General features: G+C 44.4%; 2 protein-coding genes across 3 annotated transcripts; one reads left to right on the top strand and one right to left on the bottom strand.

Annotated features, from left to right (window-relative positions):
- Window positions 1-54: 54 nt before the first annotated feature.
- Window positions 55-6,634, top strand: EXOSC1 (exosome component 1). 2 transcript variants are annotated; one of them, XM_027112189.1, is made up of 8 exons: window positions 55-117; window positions 225-340; window positions 2,129-2,203; window positions 3,697-3,785; window positions 4,570-4,603; window positions 5,108-5,158; window positions 5,288-5,372; window positions 5,708-6,634. In XM_027112189.1, exons 1-8 carry the CDS (start codon window positions 87-89, stop codon window positions 5,812-5,814), a joined length of 588 nt encoding a protein of 195 aa, XP_026967990.1. In that variant the 5' UTR covers window positions 55-86; the 3' UTR covers window positions 5,815-6,634. The 2 variants fall into 2 exon arrangements, with proteins under 2 accessions (XP_026967990.1, XP_026967991.1); XM_027112190.1 differs by lacking the exons at window positions 55-117; window positions 225-340; window positions 2,129-2,203 and having other exon boundaries at window positions 3,740-3,785; window positions 4,570-4,607.
- A 3,403-nt stretch (window positions 6,635-10,037) lies between these two features.
- On the bottom strand, window positions 10,038-17,202 carry PGAM1 (phosphoglycerate mutase 1). The gene is made up of 4 exons (XM_027112188.1): window positions 16,953-17,202; window positions 12,791-13,065; window positions 11,924-12,104; window positions 10,038-11,133 (listed from the first exon to the last, which is right to left on the bottom strand). The coding sequence occupies exons 1-4, from the start codon at window positions 17,089-17,091 to the stop codon at window positions 10,964-10,966; spliced, it is 765 nt and encodes a 254-aa protein (XP_026967989.1). The 5' UTR covers window positions 17,092-17,202; the 3' UTR covers window positions 10,038-10,963.
- Between the last annotated feature and the right edge of the window lie 252 nt (window positions 17,203-17,454).

The following is a 17,454-nucleotide window of genomic DNA, read 5'->3' as shown; positions in this document are numbered from 1 at the left end:
CACGCTTCTTACTGCGGAACTGCACCTGGATGTTGGCCAATGAGAGGTCGGCTTCATTTTCCTCCGGACTTGGGACAGGGGCAGTCATGGCGCCACCCGTGAGGTACTGCATCCCCGGTAAGTCAGCGGTGCCCAGAGCGAATCCTGGGCAGGGACGGAGGCAGGAAGGCCCGACGACCAACAGCTTCTGCGGACCCGTGGCTGATGCAGCGTTTTTTCCGCAGGCGAACGTCTGTGTAACTTGGAAGAGGGCAGCCCCGGCAGCGGCACCTACACCCGGCATGGCTACATCTTTTCGTCGCTTGCTGGCTGCCTGATAAAGAGCAGCGAGAACGGCGCGGTAAAGGGGGCGGCTTCCCCTCTTCTCCGTCTCTGCCTTTTTCTTAGGCTGCCTTTGATTTCGCAGTTTTTAGGCAGGGGACCTGCGGGCGCGTCTTCAGTGCCTCGTTCAGTAAAAGAAGTTGGTCTCTTAAGTTTGAACAGCTGTGGTCCCCGCTGCCGGGCACTTAGCCATCACAGAACAGTTTTGTTGGTCCGGCTTGGTTGTGTTGCTGACACTCGGGGAAGCAAGTTGGGGGAAGAGTGGAGGCGAGCTCAGCCCTGCAGTGAGCTGAATCCTGTCCGAATGTCGCCTACCTCTCCGACTTTATCTCCCTCCGCTACCCGCGCCTCACCCTCTGCTATCTAGTACTACTGGCTTCTTTCAGTGTCGCCAGTGCGCCACAGAGCCTTTGTACACACGCCGACTGGAACACGCTCCTCTCTTCCTTAGCCTATTCAATTCCTACCTACCCTTCAGATAGCCTCACTAGTATCACTTTCTCAGAGAAGCTGTCCTAGCCACTAGTCGAAAAAAGTTTTGTTTTTGTCTGTTTTGTTGAGCACTCACAAAGAGCTGTATTCTTCCCTTTCTAAGCACTTAGCTCAGCATGTAATTAAACACTCAGTTATATCAATAAGTTCCCCATTAGACCCTTCTCCCGTAGACTCCATAACCGCCGCGCCTAGCACAAGATAAATGCTCAGTAGATGTTTGTTGAATGCATGAGTAATATTATTCTCCCTGGTTCCAGAGGCTGATCCACGATTAGCTCAGGATCAGATAAGCAGTTCTTGAAGGAGCAGCTTAAAGGAGCGTAGTAGAAAGAGGATTCAGAGTTAGAACACTTCAGTGTTGACTAAACCTTGATTCTGCTTTAGATAAGAAACTTAAACCCTCTGGTTTTAGGTTCTTCCTCATCTATAAAATGAGAGACTTTTTATTCGATCAATTTGGGAATTTCCTTAGGATTTGAAAGTTTGTTCATTTCATAGCTATACATATAGCTATCTATGGAGCATTTTCATGTGCCAGGCACAGTGCTGACCTCTAGGGATGTTGTAATGAGCCAAATACACATGGTCTCTTATCGGGGGCACAAACACAAACTGTAAGCAAATATATGCTCAAATGAATGTATGCTTACAAATGTGATTCCTGCTCTGAAAGCATATTACGGGGTACTATGAGAACATGTAATAGGCAAACCCACCCTAGTCAGAAGTGACATTTAACCTGAATCTTTAACCTGAATATTTATATTTATCCTGAATAAAGGATAAATAAGAGTTGAGTGGGTGAGCATAAAGAACAGGTTGGATAGAGATCCTGAGATGGGAAGAAATTTAGTGAATTCATGAAACTGAAAAAAGGCCAGGAGAGCTGAGGCATAGTGAACAAGGTGCTATTATGTATGCTATTATATAACATTTATTTGGAAATTCTAGCCTGTCCAATAAAATGACAAACAGAAAGAAAGGTATAACTTTGGAGGAAAGAGTCACATTATCCGTGATTACAGGCAATATAGTTGTATGCCAAAAAGCTCTAAGAAAATCACCAGAAAACTTAGAACTCGTCTGAAATGGTTAGATTATGTCTTCTAGCAGCTTTCTTCCTGTGGCCCCTTGGCCATCCTATAGCCTAAAATGTCTAAGGCTCTCTGCTCTGGACTGCAAATGAATCTGTAGTCCACCTGCACTTGTGACCTCAACTGTGGCCCATGGCATTCCTATATTATTCTCAAGCCACAGACACTTTTACCCAAGACTTAGCAAGGATATTCATGTTTTATTGTTCTCTCTGTAGCTTCCTGTCATATCTGTGATGAGAGAAACAGAGTCCCAATTACTGCCAGATGTGGGAGCTATTGTAACCTGTAAGGTAAGTTGGTCCTAACCTCCCTGCTTAGGATACTGTCCAATGCTGAAATAATGATCATTGTAGAGCTGCACTGTTCAATAGGGTAACCAGTAGCCACATATGGCCATTTAAATTTAAATAAATTAAAATTAAACAAAATTTAAAATTTATTTTCTCACTTCCACTAGGTACATTTCAAGTGCTCAGTAGCCACAGGTGGTTGGTGGCTGCCATATTGATCAACACAGAATATTTCTATCATCACAGAAAGTTTTACTGGACTATGCTGGTCTAGAGATTTCTAGGATAATGATCAATGAGGTCAAGTTCAAGCTTGCATAGTTCTTTCACAGAGCTGATTCCCTGAGTTTGTAATTTTTTACTTTTGTCTGGGAGACGGGCACCAAAGGGTGATAAGGAAGCCCTTTTTTTTTTTTCTTTTTTTAGTATTTATTTATTTGGTTGTGCCGGGTCTTAGTTGCAGCAGGTGGGCTCCTTAGTTGCAGCATGTGGACTCCTTAGTTGCAGCTCGAGGACTCCTTTAGTTGTGGCTTAGCTCCTTAGTTGTGGCAGGCAGGCTCCTTAGTTGTGGCTCACAGGCTCCTTAGTTGCAGCATGCGGGCTTCTTAGTTGTGGCATGCAAACTCTTAGTTGCAGCATGCATGTGGCATCTAGTTCCCCAACCAGGGATTGAACCCGGGCCCCCTGCACTGGGAGCACGGAGTCTCAACCACTGCGCCGCCAGGGAAGTCCCAGAAGGCCCATTTTTGAACAACTGAAGCAAAACTCTTTCTGCAGAGAAACAAAAGATTTGATAGTCTTTGAGGGAAAGTACACATTAATGCGGTACTGGTCAGTAACTATAATATATCAGTACTCCCTGCCCATCCCCACTCTCTGCCAGTTAAATTAACTTGCAGCTCTTAGTTTTTCTCTATAAATTTCTCCAGCAGAAAATCTATGTGGGGATTCCCTGGCGATCCAGTGGTTAGGACTCCGAGCTTTCACTGCTGAGGGCGTGGGTTCAATCGCTGGTCAGGTAGCTAAGATCCCGCAAGCTGGGAAGCATGCCAAATTTAAAAAAAAACAGAACGGGAGAGAGAATGTATGTGTTATTTTGAAAATAACTGGAGAGGCAGTGATCTAAATATTATGCAGCAGCTGAAATGGAGACTTAAATTCTGTTCACACTACAGGGCTCATAGTAAGATCTGTTAAAGGTCTAGCTAGATTTGCTATATACTATAAATACCCTTGTGTATTTATGTTAGACTTGTATATTTTTCAAAACCTATTCCATCTCATTTGATTTCCACAGTAACTCTATTAAGTGGCCAGAGTGGCTCTTATTCCACTTTACAAATATGACTTATACAGGGATAAGTAGGAGTTAACTTGTCTTAACTTCTATACTTAGTAGGGTTGCTTGGACCAAAATCCTAGTTTATTCCCGCCTCCTTCAGCTGACAACGACTAATACTCACTCTAGTGCTGCTCTTTTCTCTATTGCACAGGTCTCTAGCATCAATTCACGCTTTGCCAAAGTACACATCCTATATGTGGGGTCCACACCGCTTAAGAACTCTTTTCGAGGAACTATCCGGTAAGAAGTATTTTTGTCTTCATATTTGCCTCAGCACCTGGAATGAGGTTAGGATAGAATGGGAGCCTGGAATTTTTAGGAACAATTACATTCTCTATTCCTGCCCATTTCTCTCTTCCTTTGTGCTTTGATTCTCCCCAGGTAGTAGCCAAAGAAAACGTTAAAACATGTGAGTTAGGACAAAAGGAAAATATTAATGAGATAGGGCTTTAAATAAAACAAAAAGGGTTGAGCTAAGCTGGAGATTAGCATTGTAGGGATGATTCATATCAAACAAAGTAGAAAGCATTTTAGGAAGTACCTTTCTTTCTTGAATTTAATATCAATTAAACCCAAGGACTGTAAAACAATAAAAAGGGTAGTGGGTGAAATGGTAAATTTTTTCCTATGGATTCTTGAGAAGGGACAAACAATTCTCGTGAGCTAGATAATTTAACATCTGAGGCTCTTTCCACCGTCAGGATTCTGTGTTGTTCTGTGGTGCTTCTGTTCAAGCTCTCCTAAGGCAGTGAAGTTCCTTATCCTTCCCAGCTAAATCTGATCCACTTTTCTCTAGTGGGAGGTATTGATACTGCTGCTCTGTGTGATCCAAGAATGGGAAATGTGGTTTTCTCCTCCAGGAGAAGACTAGGGATACATCTTCACCCTGCTCCTCTGGGTGGCCGCTGGGTCCCCATTAGGACTTGTTCTCTCTGCTGTTGTAGCTCTTTGTCTGCCAGGAGTCTGCAGGATAATTCTTTCTCACAGATAATTAACCTTTCTGTTAATTCTTTTTTCTTTATAGCAAGGAAGACGTCCGAGCTACTGAAAAAGACAAGGTTTGTTGGTTGGTTCTTTTTTTTTTTCATGGCTTTAGGAATCTCAATCCTTTTAAATTATTCCAGTGAATTTGAAAGGTCTATGGAAATGTGGAGTCCAAGGAATTTTAAGGTGTTCCCTTCTGGAAGGTGTGGAATTCACTTCACTGTCCCTTTCCTCTTCATATCATTTTTGTTCACTTTGTTGACCAGAGAGGGGCTAGTTTACTCTTTGCCTTTGAAGCCACGTATTTATTCATTGCTGTTTCCTCAGACTTACTCTGGAGCCTTTCAGAGCAACTATAGTACTTTTGTCCAAGTCAGATTCCTGATTAGGTTACTGAGTTCAAAATCTTTCATTTATGTGATGATGCCACAGAAACAATAAAAGTTGTTGATTGACTTGAGTAGTGATGACTTCCACCCTCTGAGATTAGAAGTTGACTGGTTCTGCCAGGGGTGTTAATAGTTTCATGTAGACCTGATTCGGAGCTTTCACTTAACACTCCTGTTCTTTCTTTACAGGTTGAAATTTATAAGAGTTTCCGCCCAGGGGACATTGTCTTGGCCAAAGTGGTATCCTTTATTCCCCTCAGACTTGTGGTCCTTTGTCAAAAGAAGAAATGGAAGTAGAGAAACCACTCAAGTGGCTATGGGAGGGATGGCTTATAACTCTGTTTTCCTTTACCAGTGTGATGTGACTAGATCTCCCTAGGTGATGCGCAGTCCAACTACCTCCTAACCACTGCTGAAAATGAGCTGGGAGTGGTGGTGGCCCACAGTGAATCGGGTGAGTTTGTCCATGCTTCCACATGCTTACCTTTACCTGGGAGCTAGGGTTTGGGATTAGTCCATTGTTTTCCCTCATTTCCCTTGTTTTTTAATTATCTAAAAAGCAATACTAGTGTAGATACTTACTACTGAGATTAGAATGATTCTCCTTATATAATCTAAGGAAAAGAGGCACTCACTCCATAAATCAGTGGAATAAACAAGGTTTTTTTCTGTATGAGGTGAGGTTCACTAGGCAGCTTGGTGACACTTCAGTTCATACCCAGCTGAAAAGAGAAGGGTCTCAAGCAAATATTTGGGGTCCCATCTCCAACTCCACCTTTTCCCTTCCAGGTGTCCAGATGGTTCCCATCAGCTGGTGTGAGATGCAGTGCCCTAAGACCCACACTAAAGAATTCCGGAAAGTGGCCCGAGTACAGCCTGAATTCTTACAGACCTAAGAAGCCACACTTTACCCCATGCACAGGAGTAAGCTCTTTCCAAGAGTACATGTGTGAACGTGACATCAGGGTGCTGTTGTCTTCATTCAGGCACCTGGGGCTGGCCAGCAGCCACCTCTAGAAAAATCTTACTCTATAGGCAAAACATTTTTCCTGTGAATCGTTCAGTGGATTTCATCCTCTTGAGTGATAAATTTCTCTTTTGGAGGCACCAGCAAACCAACTGTATGATGGTGGAAATAGCCTGTTCTTTCTGACAGTCTTATAAATATGTATTTTTTGCTGTGAAAAAGAAAACATTTTTACGAAAAGAATTTTATGGTTTCTATTATATTGAGTAGGGAAAAGAATCTAAACAGTGTCATGACATTTAGAGCAGGGTCTTGCCTGGTGGCACCGATTAACAGACATGTGTTACGTGCTTTCTTGCTCTAGACAACGCCTAATTGCCAATCTTTTTTGTATATTCTGTTGTACATACTTTTGCTTATTGAGTACTTGCTATGTGTCAGGCACTAGGTTAAGTACTTTATATACATTTCCTCATTTAGAGAGATTATGGTTTAGTGAAAATTATGGGACACATGTGGTGATTCAGGTAGCATGTTAGTAATTCTGAAAGTAATTTGGTAAACAAAGTATTACTGATACAGTAGATACTCCAGGAAATGTTAAATCTGAATTGAAAAGAGGTACAGAACACTATCATGTGAAGTGGCCAGGAAAGGATTTGTAACATGAAGTGAGAGGAATTAAAGAACTAAGATAAGTGAGGTGAAGATATTCAGAGCAGAGAGAGAAGCCCAAGCAAAGTGCAGAATCAGGAATGTACACACAAGCTTGAGGACAAGCAAAGGATGAGGGTTAAGCATGGGGAGGTTGCAGAGAGAATGAAAGGAGAGATGAATTATGTCACTTCTTGAGATGTTATTAGGGAGCCCATGTCTTCTCTGTGAAGTGAGAATGGTTGGGGTAAGGTTTGGAGTCATCCCACCTGGGTTTGTGTCCTCTCGTTGCCTTAAGCCGGGTTATACGTTGTTTTGTTTTTTTTATTTTATTTTATTTATTTTTTCGGTACGCGGGCCTCTCACTGTTGTGGTCTCTCCCGTTGCGGAGCACAGGCTCCGGACGCGCAGGCTCGGCGGCCATGGCTCACGGGCCCAGCTGCTCCGCGGCATGTGGGATCTTCCCAGACCGGGGCACGAACCCGCGTCCCCTGCATCGTCAGGCGGACTCTCAACCACTGCGCCACCAGGGAAGCCCGTTTTGTTTTTTTTTTGATTGAAATTTTTATTGACATAATTGTAAGTAATTGCAGTTTTAAGAAATAATACAGAGATCCCTTATGCACTTTTTCCAGTTTCCGCCAGTGGTAACATTTTGCAAAATAATAATATGCTGTACTATAACAATCAGGATGTTGAACTGATACTTGAGCAAATTATTTTTATTTCTTTAAGTCTGTTTCCTCATCTGGAATAGTATGACCTCATAGGATTATTATGAGGAAATGTATAAAAGTGGTTAGTACACGCCAATATTACTGTTATATATTATTGTTGTTATTATATAACTGATTGCCTTCTATCAGGTATCTACTAAATGCCAGGACTTAATGCTAGATACTTCAGTGTAGTTTGTATTGATATAATCAGTCTCCTATTGATAGATATTTTTAAACTTTTTTTCTTTTACAGACAGTGCTGCAGGGAAAATCCCTATACCATATATCTTTGTGCATGCCTATGATTCTTTTGCAAAACAGATTCCTAGCAGTATAATGCTGAGTAAAAGAATATGCACATTTAAATTTTTGGTTAGATTCTCCCTTATTGCCTTGCAGAAAGATGCTACCAATTGATTTTCTCAACAGTGTTAGCCATTTTACTTACGTTATCTCTGAACTTCACAGTGACCTGGAAAAGTAGCAATTATTTCCACATGTTACAGATAAGTAAACTAAGGCTTAGAAAAATTAATAAATCTCACAGACATCAAGAGGCAGAACAGTGTTCAAACTCAGATCTGTTTTACTGTAAAGCCTGGGCCCTTCCTTCTGTACCATGGTGCCTCATTTTTCCAAGTATTGAACAGAAACCTCAGGCATGCAATTAGAGGCTCTCCAAATTGACATTGGTTAATTAATTATAAGTGCTTGTTGGACATCATTCATTCATTATATAAATATATTTGAGCAACTCCTCTGCCCACCACTGCTCCAGGAACTAGGGAGTAAAGCAGTGAACATGATAGAATCCTTTCCTTGTGGAGCTTACATTCTAGTGGGGGGGGACTATTGGTGGGAGGGGAGACAAATGAAAAGTAAACAAATACGGAAATGTTATAATTTCAAACAGTAATTTTAAAAAGTGTCATAAAGAAGAACATTTGAAACAACTGGGTAATGGCCTTCTGATTTGCTGCAAACCAGGTTAGATTTTCTCACCCTTAACCATGCAATATTGTATTACATGTTTGTTGTGTGCGTGTCTCACACATGCTGTCTTTAAGGGCAGCATGCTGTCTTCTCTATCTTCAAATCTCCAGTACCTGGTACTGTGATTAACATGTAGCAAATGCTCAATAAAAATTTTTTGAGCGTACTCATAGCTGACTGAATAGCTATGCCCAAACAGTGATTGATATGTAGTAATGGTGATATTTGTTAATCTAGAGACAGGGAGGATATACTTTCTGTGCCTTGGAAAAGTGGTTCTCAGCCTGGGTTAGGTGAACTTCAAAATTGCCTGTAAGTGGTAAAGGGGTAGCAGGGGGAGTGCAGGGGAAAAAAAGACTGCAGGTGCCCTAGCCCTGCTTACGAATCTCATGGTTGAACCTGTGGGTGTTAAGGGTTTGTTCAGCTCCACAGGTGATTCTGATGTGCTACTCTGGCCAAGAGACACTGTCTTGGAGGGATAGTAGTTGTTGGCCTCCTAGCCATAATGGTAAATGAGGATGGCTTTCTGTTATTTTCCTGCCCATAAGGCAGGAGTTCTAGCCAGGAGTCTAAGTTGCAAGGAATGGAGACTGCTGTAAACTCAAGTGATGTCAGGACATAGAGTAGTAGTAATCAAAGCTGATCCAGCCTGATTTGGGTGAAGAGCACTTGATCAAACAAAATTACCAACTTCTGGTCTAAGATTCAGTACCAGCTAAGTAAACTAACATCCCACCAGGCTACTGGAGACTTAAATTACTAAAGGTCTTCCTAGGATTAATGTGTAGATCAAATAAAAAACTAAACTTGAAAAGCAAGATGCTTAAAAGTACTTAAATTTTAGAATAAGAATCTTTGATTTAGTTGCAGTAACATTCATCTGGGTTCCAGTACTTAGTAGTGTACCTTCTGGCAAGTTTCTGTTATCGTTTTCAGCATCTTTCCTCTTCTGTAAACTGGGGATACTAGCCCTTTCAGAGGTTGTCAAGATTGGAGATTATGTAGGTAACGTACTCACCCAATGGCTAGCATAGAAGCACTTCATAAGAGCTTTATAGATGGTGTTACTTGCTCCTACTAGAAGAGAAAGGCATTATGGGCTTTCTCATGTTCCAGTGATCTTTTCAAAGGCCTTAGAGAAAAGGTAAATGTGAGTAGTGCCCCTTCCCTATTACGTATATAATCAGTCGGCCCTCCCTATTCATGGATGTGACACCTGTGAATACGGAGGGCCAACTGTACTGCTTAGTTTTACATAAGGCACTTTAGCTTCTGTTAATTTTGGTATCCACAGGAGTCCTGGAACCAGTCCCCCACTGCAGATACCAAGGGATGACTGTATATCCCTTTTCTCCTGCATGTGTAACTTTTGAGGATGTTAATTAGTTGACTGATAGGGTTAAAATTTTAGGGGCCAAAAAGAAAGGTGTGAATCAAGTTTAAAAGTTACTAACAAAAAAAGGGTTGGCTTTTTTAAGTCTAGTAAACAAGCATTTACCTTACGCTAAAGAGGGCATACTAGTTTCAGAATTTGATTTTCCAGTGTTCGGTAACCAGCACCACTGAGCAAGAGCTGTAGAGAGGCAACAGGAATACAGAGTTCAGCTCTCCAACACGGAAAACCCAATGAGATACATGATACTTGGACCAGGCTATGTAAAGTTGTGACTGGTTGTCCTAAAAGCTCTTAATCTGTCATACAAGGACTTGAGTAATGAGAGACATTTCAAGTTGAATGTTTGAGTTGATTTCCTCAGATAAGACATACCACACATGACACAGAAAATATTGCACATCACTCCTTTATCATACTGACCTGGAAAAAAGATTTACTACAGTTATGCTCAAATGAGTACTGGGCCTAAGTGGTGGGCCAAGCAACTGGAACATGGTTCAGAAATCAGGCACAGTGAAAGACACACTTGGATGTGATCAAGAGGCATTCCGCTGCCATAAAACAATAAGGCGGGGGAGGGATTCTAAAACACACAGCAGGATGAGCTCCTACACCTTAGAAGTCAAGAAGCTTATCCCATGACGGTGTAAGGAATGGCTCATTTTCTGATGACCACATGTGGGAATATTTCAACCGCCACTAGAAACCCCAGAAGGGTTTTTTTTTTTAATTTATTTATATATACATATAAATTTTTCTTTTGTAAAAGTAAATGCAACACATAAACATTCAGGATTGATCCCAATCTTTTGGAGTCAGGGAGGAAGTGTTTGATTGAATCACCATGCAGGTTACATTCATCTTCCACTGGAATGACTAGAGCCCCCAGTCACCTGAACAGAACAGTGCCCAGCTAGCCTCTGGGAACACAAATAGGCACTCTTGCTTCTCCTCATTGGTCACACCTTGGCATGGTTCCTCCCTATCCCCTACTCAAGCAGGTCCTTAGTAATAAACAAACCACTAGCAACGCCCCACCCCAGTTACTACCTCTCAACGCTCTTGGATAAGTCTTCCCTTGGCTTGGACTGAGGTCCATGTCCCAGAGGTGCCATTCTGACTAGACTGTATGAAGGGAGTGGGTGCAAGAGAGAAAATGGCTAAAATGAAATTGGGAGCCACTGCTCCCCATCCGCAGCTACAGCTTAAGATGCCTACAGATGTCGTCAGTGTGACGTGTGCAGGGGAGAGGTGCAGAGGAATGGATGGGCTTGGGAGGAAGGGTAATCCTTGGGAAAGTAATCTGCTGCTCGACCTCACTTCTTGGCCTTGCCCTGGGCAGCCACAGCCTCCATGGCTTTACGCACGGTCTCTTCATCACCCAGGAACTGCATTGGCTTGATGGGCTTCAAGTTCTTGTCCAATTCGTAGACAATGGGAATGCCAGTCGGCAGGTTCAGCTCCATGATAGCCTCCTCGGAGAGACCTGAAAATACACCCCGCTATGATCAGTCAAGCAAGATATGAATCCACAGACCTCTCCAGCGTTGCTATTCATTCTCCGGGTGGGGAAACAGGTCCTCCAAGGACTTTCGTAGGAATTAAAACAAGACAACCTTTCTGGTATTTGTCATAACAGTAATGATCTGTGTTATAGTAGATCGCTCACCCAAGGAATGCCCCCGTAGCTTATTTCTCAGTCACTGAAAAGCAAGAAAAATGGATGAAAGGTATGTCTCCCAAAGTGAGATCTGGAAGCCCACAGTAAAGCTGGACTATACGTATCTCAAATGTCCTATGTAGTCCATCCAGGCTGCCAAAACTCAGCACATCTGGGCCTCTAGGCCCTTGGGTGAAACAATTTAAGATGCAAACTGAGATTCATCTGTGGAGTTGTACCAGGTTGTGATTAAGAAGGATTTTTATCAGCAGTTTCGACTGGTAATCCTAGTCTAGAGGTAGGCATCTCAAACTTCCATGTGTATCTGAATTACCTGGGTGATAGATGCATCTTCTCAGTCAGGTCTGAAGTGGGACCTGAGGTTCTGCATGTGCAATAAGCACCCAGTGGGGTCTGGCCGCCTCTGCTTCTGCAGAGGATGCTTTGAGAGACAAGGATAGAAAGTGTGTTTCTACTAGGAGACAATCTGGCCTGTCTCTAAGGCTATCAACATGTCCAGCCCTTTCCTGAAGGTCTCCTTCGTACTAAATAAGTCCAGATTAGTGACAGTTCTGCTTTAGCCCTCTTTGAGGGCCCCTCTGAAAAACGTACATACCCTCCAGATGCTTGACGATGCCCCGAAGGCTGTTGCCATGGGCTGCAATCAGTACTCGTTTCCCCTCCTTGATCTGGGGAACTATTTCTTCATTCCAAAAGGGCAGAGCTCTGGCAATAGTGTCCTTCAGACTCTCACAGGAGGGCAGCTGATCTTCAGTGAGGTCTGCATACCTACGATCCTAAACAACAAAAAATCCAAGCGTATCAGTTATTACCAGTTGCATCCATTCTGCCTATTTCTCATCCCCTGAAGGATCAAAGTGATGGGTGAAAGTCTCTCACCAGGGCACTGAGAGCTTGGGAAAGGGGATAATTATTATCCTGCCCCTCCCTCCCCCATTACCCTCTATAGGGAAGACTGACAGTTCAAAAGAAACATAACTTAGGAAAGGAGAAAAAAAAGGTAGGCTACAAGGCTCTAACCAATTCACTTTATCTTGCAATTGGCTTAGGAAGGCCCTATCAGCTATGGATGGGTTTTTTTAAAACATGGCAGTAGATGTAAAAAAGATATATTCTTTTTAGATAAACAACATAAACTCTTAACTAAATCTTTTAACAAATGGAGGTCATTTCTTGGAGAAAGGGGACTACAATTAACTATTTTAGGGAATTCCCTGGTGGTCCAGTGGTTGGGACTCTGTGCTTTCACTGCCGAGGGCCCAGGTTTGATCCCTGGCTGGGGAACTAAGACCCCACAAACCAAACAGCCAAAAAAAGAAAAGAAAAGAAAAAAGTAACTCTTTTATCATAAATTAGAAACTCAGTGGGTCTAGGCAGACCCTAATAAAAGCTAAAAGAGTGAAGCCCAGATTCTAACACCCTGGTCCTGGGTGGAGCGAGCCAAACCTCCGTTTGTCCATACCTTACTGATGTTGCTGTAGAAGGGATGGTCGGGCTCCATCGGAGGTGGTGGGACATCATAGGAGCGCCTCCAGATCTTTACCTGGGCCTCACCGTGCTTGGCAGCAGTTTCTGCCTTATTGAGGCCAGTCAGACCCCCATAGTGTCGCTCATTAAGGCGCCAAGTCCTCACCACTGGCAGCCACATCTGGTCAATGGCATCCAGCACTGTCCAGAGGGTCCGAATTGCTCTCTTCTGCACTGAGGTGAAGCAGATGTCAAACTCATAGCCGGCATCTGGAAATTATAAGTTCAAAGTGATAAGCTAATCAGGTCCACTCTAGAGCAAGAATTCTTTCTTTCTTTTTGGCCGCACCATGTGGCTTGTGGGATCTTAGTTCCCCAACCAGGGATTCAACCCGGACCCTCGGCAGTGAGAGTTGTAACCAGTGGACCACCAGGGAATTCCCTAGAGCCAGAATTTTCTTACATATAAATTTCGTCATGTACAGACAACCCAAATGAAAATTATTTGGCTAAATATTTTATTTTGTACACCCTAGCAGGAAAAACAATATTCTGCCTTCGGGGAAGATAAAATCTGTTGATTTATGTTGCAGTTGACAATATACTTCCCAGTGGTTCCCCAATAATTCATCTAACCCAAGGCCCAAATGTACTGTCAACCAGCTAACCTGAGATCTGGGCTACTTTTCCTAATCCCCAGAGTGCTGTGCTTAAGCACACTTTAAGAATTTATTTGCTTTAATTCTTTCAAGGTAAGGATTCAAAAAACTTGGAATCTTTTAATAAATTAATAGTTAGTACTTATAGAGAGCTTACCATCCATCTGTCAGGCACTGGACTGAGTACTTTGTATGTGTTTTATTTAGTCTTCATAACAATCCTATAAGGTTACATCATTACAACCCATCTTACCAGGTGAAAATAGAAACTAGAGGAGTTAAGCAAACTATCCGAGCTCACAGCTATTACACAAAAGAGATTAAAACCCAGGTAGTATGACTCTAAAATCTAACTCACAGGGGACTTCCCTGGTGGCGCAGTGGTTAAGAATCCACCTGCCAAGGCAGGGGAAATGGGTTCGAGCCCTCATCTGGGAACATCCCACATGCAGCGCAGCAGCTAAGCCCACGAGCTACAACTACCAAACCTGCACTCTAAAGCCCACGAGCCGCAACTGCAAAGCCCACGTGCTGCAACTACTGAAGCCCGTGCGCCTAGAGCCCGTGCTCTGCAACAAGAGAAGCCTGTGCACCGCAGCAAAAAGTTAGCCCCCGCTCGCCACAACTAAATAAAGCCCGAGCCCAGCAACGAAGACTCAACGCAGCCAAAAATAAATAAATACATCAATAAATTTATTTTTTAAAAATCTAACTCATAACCACCACCTCTAGCTATCTCCATAGTTTGCTAATTTCTAAGGATCCTGATGTTTGTATTTTAGTTAGAACTGTCACTCCTGATTGATAATTATTAACATACTTCAGTCCTCTCTACCTCTGGTCTAGGAGAAATGGGATTTTGAACTCTCAACAATCAGGACACAGCAAGAGCTCTTAGAGGATGCTGATAAAACTAGTTTGTTGCATGAAATTATACCTTCCCTAGAGTATTGGAAATCACATCACAACCTCTTCATCCACAGTTCCTTTCTGCTATCGTCAAATTACCTCACTACCCAGAGAATATAATCTACCTACGTCAATTGTTAAACCAAGTTTAAGAGAAGCCACTCATTGGAGAAAGAGCAAATGCTGTGCACTGTCTGATGCATTTGTAAATGAACCTCTCCTCCATACACAGCAGTTACTGAGGGGTGGTATCAAGTTATATTGGCCCAACCAGTAAGTTACAACTATTTGTCTCCATGTTTCACAAACGGTTATTCTCCCTCCCACTTTAATGGGGAGATGGCCCTTTCCTTAAGTAGTGGACCAGGAAAACATTCCTGTTTTCTTCCATGAGGCTACAAGGCCCTCTTTGAAATTCAGCACAAACTTTCCTGCGCATTGCCTCATGTTGAGGTGGCCAACAGTAATTAATGAAATGTGAAGTGAATTTTCCTGCCAGCCGTTCAACTGAGAATAAGGCCCGTAAGAACTACACTGATGGGGGAAGGGAGAATTAATCACCAAGAAACTCACCACAATCCACAAGGGAAAAGACACAGATTTCATCACTAAGGCTCACTGACAAGTGCGAGTAGACTCACTTACCATCCCCTCCCTAATCTTATGGGGAGGAATGGCTCCCCAATAAAAGGGAGTCACTGGGAATTGAGTATCCACAGTGCAAGCCTCAGCTCCCATGCTGAAAAGCTATTGGTTGTTTCACTGCATTTTCCACTTGCAATGGAGTGCTGCACATTGGATACACAAGTCAGTCCCCGAGGAAAAGAGCAGTTCCCCTTACAACTCTTAACAGAGAACTCTAAATCCTCTTCCTTCAACTTGGCCATCAAACAAAAGCATAGTCTAGGCCACTCCCAGGGATGGGGTTAGCCGGTGTTGTGCAGTGTGGACTCCATCCGCCCCCCAGGAGCAAGACGGCATGGGAAAACTCAGTTCTTGGTAGCTTCCTCCTGAAATCATTCAAGATTTTATAAACCCTATAATACTTAAAGCCCTAGTGAATTTAATGTTATTTTAGGTCTTTTATAGCATTAGATTATTCATATGGTCTTCATCATTCAGTTTTTGCTTTTGGTCTTTCACTTTTTATTTAATCATCTGTGATGCCCCTAAACAGTTATTAAAATTTTAAATGGGATTTCTTTTGAAACTAATGCTACTAACATTTACTTAAAAACTGAAATAGGGTCTGTTATTTTAAGATATTACAAGTTAAGGCATTTGATCAGTCTTAGAGGACAGCTGCAATTTGCTTTGTCCTAGGCTAGTCATCAGCAAACCACCACAGACCCATACAGTTCTTCCTGCCAGACAGCAGGAGGGAAAATGGCCTCCTTTACCAGCACTTTCCCTATCCTGGCCTCTCCTAACCGGTATGAGGTCACACCAGGCCATCCCAAAGTATTCACACACATCCCCAGCAGGATTACATTTCCCATACTTTCCGAACTTTTGCTTCATTTCTAAAGGATCTACAGTGAAGGCAAGAAGCTAGAGAGAGCAAACTGGGGCCAAATACCTGATTCACATCAGCCAGGAATCAGTGACCCTTTTTAATGGCTGCTGCTTTGTCCAGAGGTTAAAAGGGAGCAGGGAAGGATTGGTGGAAGCACCTCCTCGGTCCAGAGACGCTTTGAATTGCTGGCAGCAGGGAATGCTTATTAGCGCTTCAAAATCACAAAGAGCTGTCTGCCAGCGGGGGCAAGCCTGGGTAAGCCAGCTTATCTCATTGCCACTTCCACCTTTGCCCATAACAGCCTACCAGTTCCTCGCACTTACCCGGTACTCAACCCCAGAGCAGAGGCCAGGGTGGCAGACTAGGAATAAGATGTGACCTTGGACAAGTCATCTTTCCAATCCTCACTTTCCCAACTAGAAAAGAGGGCCAGGGAGGGATGGGAAGGAGGGGAATAAAACCTGTATAATTTATAGGGCTGTGAAGAGGATCTACTCAAATCATTCATTTACTCAATTACATTTGTGGACGCATTTTGGACACAGGATTTGCGGAATGCTGGTAAACAACATTCTGCACAAGCACGTGGATGTCTTTGTACCTAGAACCCTGCTGGTCGCCCCCCGCCCCTCCCCGGCCCCGGGGGCAGCGTCACTCCCCCGCAGCGGGGAGAAGCATGTGGCCTGCCGCTTCACCAGGATCCCCAGCATCCTCCTGAGTAGGCTTGGTTATAGCTGCTGGAAGACATCGGGCATCCCATTTAGCAACCCGTCCCCGAGTTACTAAGTGCTCGGACTAGGAAAAAGGGGACTTTCTCAAGGCTGTGTCGTGGAGAGCGCAGTAAGCTGCGGGGCTACCGCCCGGGTCCTCTTCCTGGCACTGCCCCTCACACTCCGCTGGGTGACCTTGAGCAAGTCGATCCCCCACCCTGGGCCCATTTTTTCAACTGTAAAATAAACTGTTGGAGAGAAGGGGCTCTCCGGGGGGGCGCGGGGGCGGCCAAGCGGTCCTCACCCAGCGGCGCCTGCCCGAGCCTTCGCAGCCCCCACCCACTGCCCCGGCCCTCTCCGCACCTCGCAGCGCCTGCCCACCGCGCTTCGCCTCCTCGTGCCCGGCCGGGCTCAGGTCGGCGTCGTACCAGCCGCTGAAGCGATTCTCCAGGTTCCACGCGCTCTCGCCGTGCCGGATCAGCACCAGTTTGTAGGCGGCCATGGCTGCGGCTCGGGGTGCGGCGCAGACTGGGGCTCACCGAGATTCCGGAGTCGCGGCCCTACCCCGGCCGCGCCTGCGCGCTCGCGCTCCAACGGCCCGCTCCCGCTCACTTGCTCGGCCAAATCTTTCCACTGGCTCGGGGCCGTCCTCCGCCCGCCGGATGTACGCATGCGCCCCGTGCGGACGCTGCAGCCGCCAGGGGGAGGGGGCGCCCTCCAGGACGCCAGGGCGCATGCGGCCTCCGTCGTCGGCCCCGTGTCCGCCGCGATAGTCACGGAGCGCACGTAAGCGCCGAAGGGAGGTGGGACCTTCGGGCTGTTCCCGGTTGTGCCCGCTGGTCGGAGTGTGGTCGTATTGCCGTTA

Source organism: Aethalodelphis obliquidens, unplaced genomic scaffold (genome assembly GCF_003676395.1).
Source record: "Aethalodelphis obliquidens isolate GAN/ISIS:26980383/991018 unplaced genomic scaffold, ASM367639v1 scaffold11, whole genome shotgun sequence".
Lineage (NCBI taxonomy): Eukaryota > Metazoa > Chordata > Mammalia > Artiodactyla > Delphinidae > Aethalodelphis > Aethalodelphis obliquidens.
This window is presented reverse-complemented; position numbering and strand designations above follow the sequence as displayed.

What these genes read in the sequence shown, in the direction of transcription:
- EXOSC1 (XM_027112189.1), top strand. Translation starts at nt 87, where the DNA reads ATGGCGCCACCCGTGAGGTACTGCATCCCCG. An exon ending in TCTTTTCGAGGAACTATCCG is followed by an intron (nt 3,786 to 4,569) that starts GTAAGAAGTATT and finishes TTTTCTTTATAG; the next exon opens with CAAGGAAGACGTCCGAGCTA. An exon ending in GGTGGCCCACAGTGAATCGG is followed by an intron (nt 5,373 to 5,707) that starts GTGAGTTTGTCC and finishes TTTCCCTTCCAG; the next exon opens with GTGTCCAGATGGTTCCCATC.
- PGAM1 (XM_027112188.1), bottom strand. Translation starts at nt 17,091, where the DNA reads ATGGCCGCCTACAAACTGGTGCTGATCCGGCACGGCGAGAGCGCGTGG. An exon ending in TCTACAGCAACATCAGTAAG is followed by an intron (nt 12,105 to 12,790) that starts GTATGGACAAAC and finishes TTTGTTGTTTAG; the next exon opens with GATCGTAGGTATGCAGACCT. An exon ending in CATCGTCAAGCATCTGGAGG is followed by an intron (nt 11,134 to 11,923) that starts GTATGTACGTTT and finishes GTGTATTTTCAG; the next exon opens with GTCTCTCCGAGGAGGCTATC.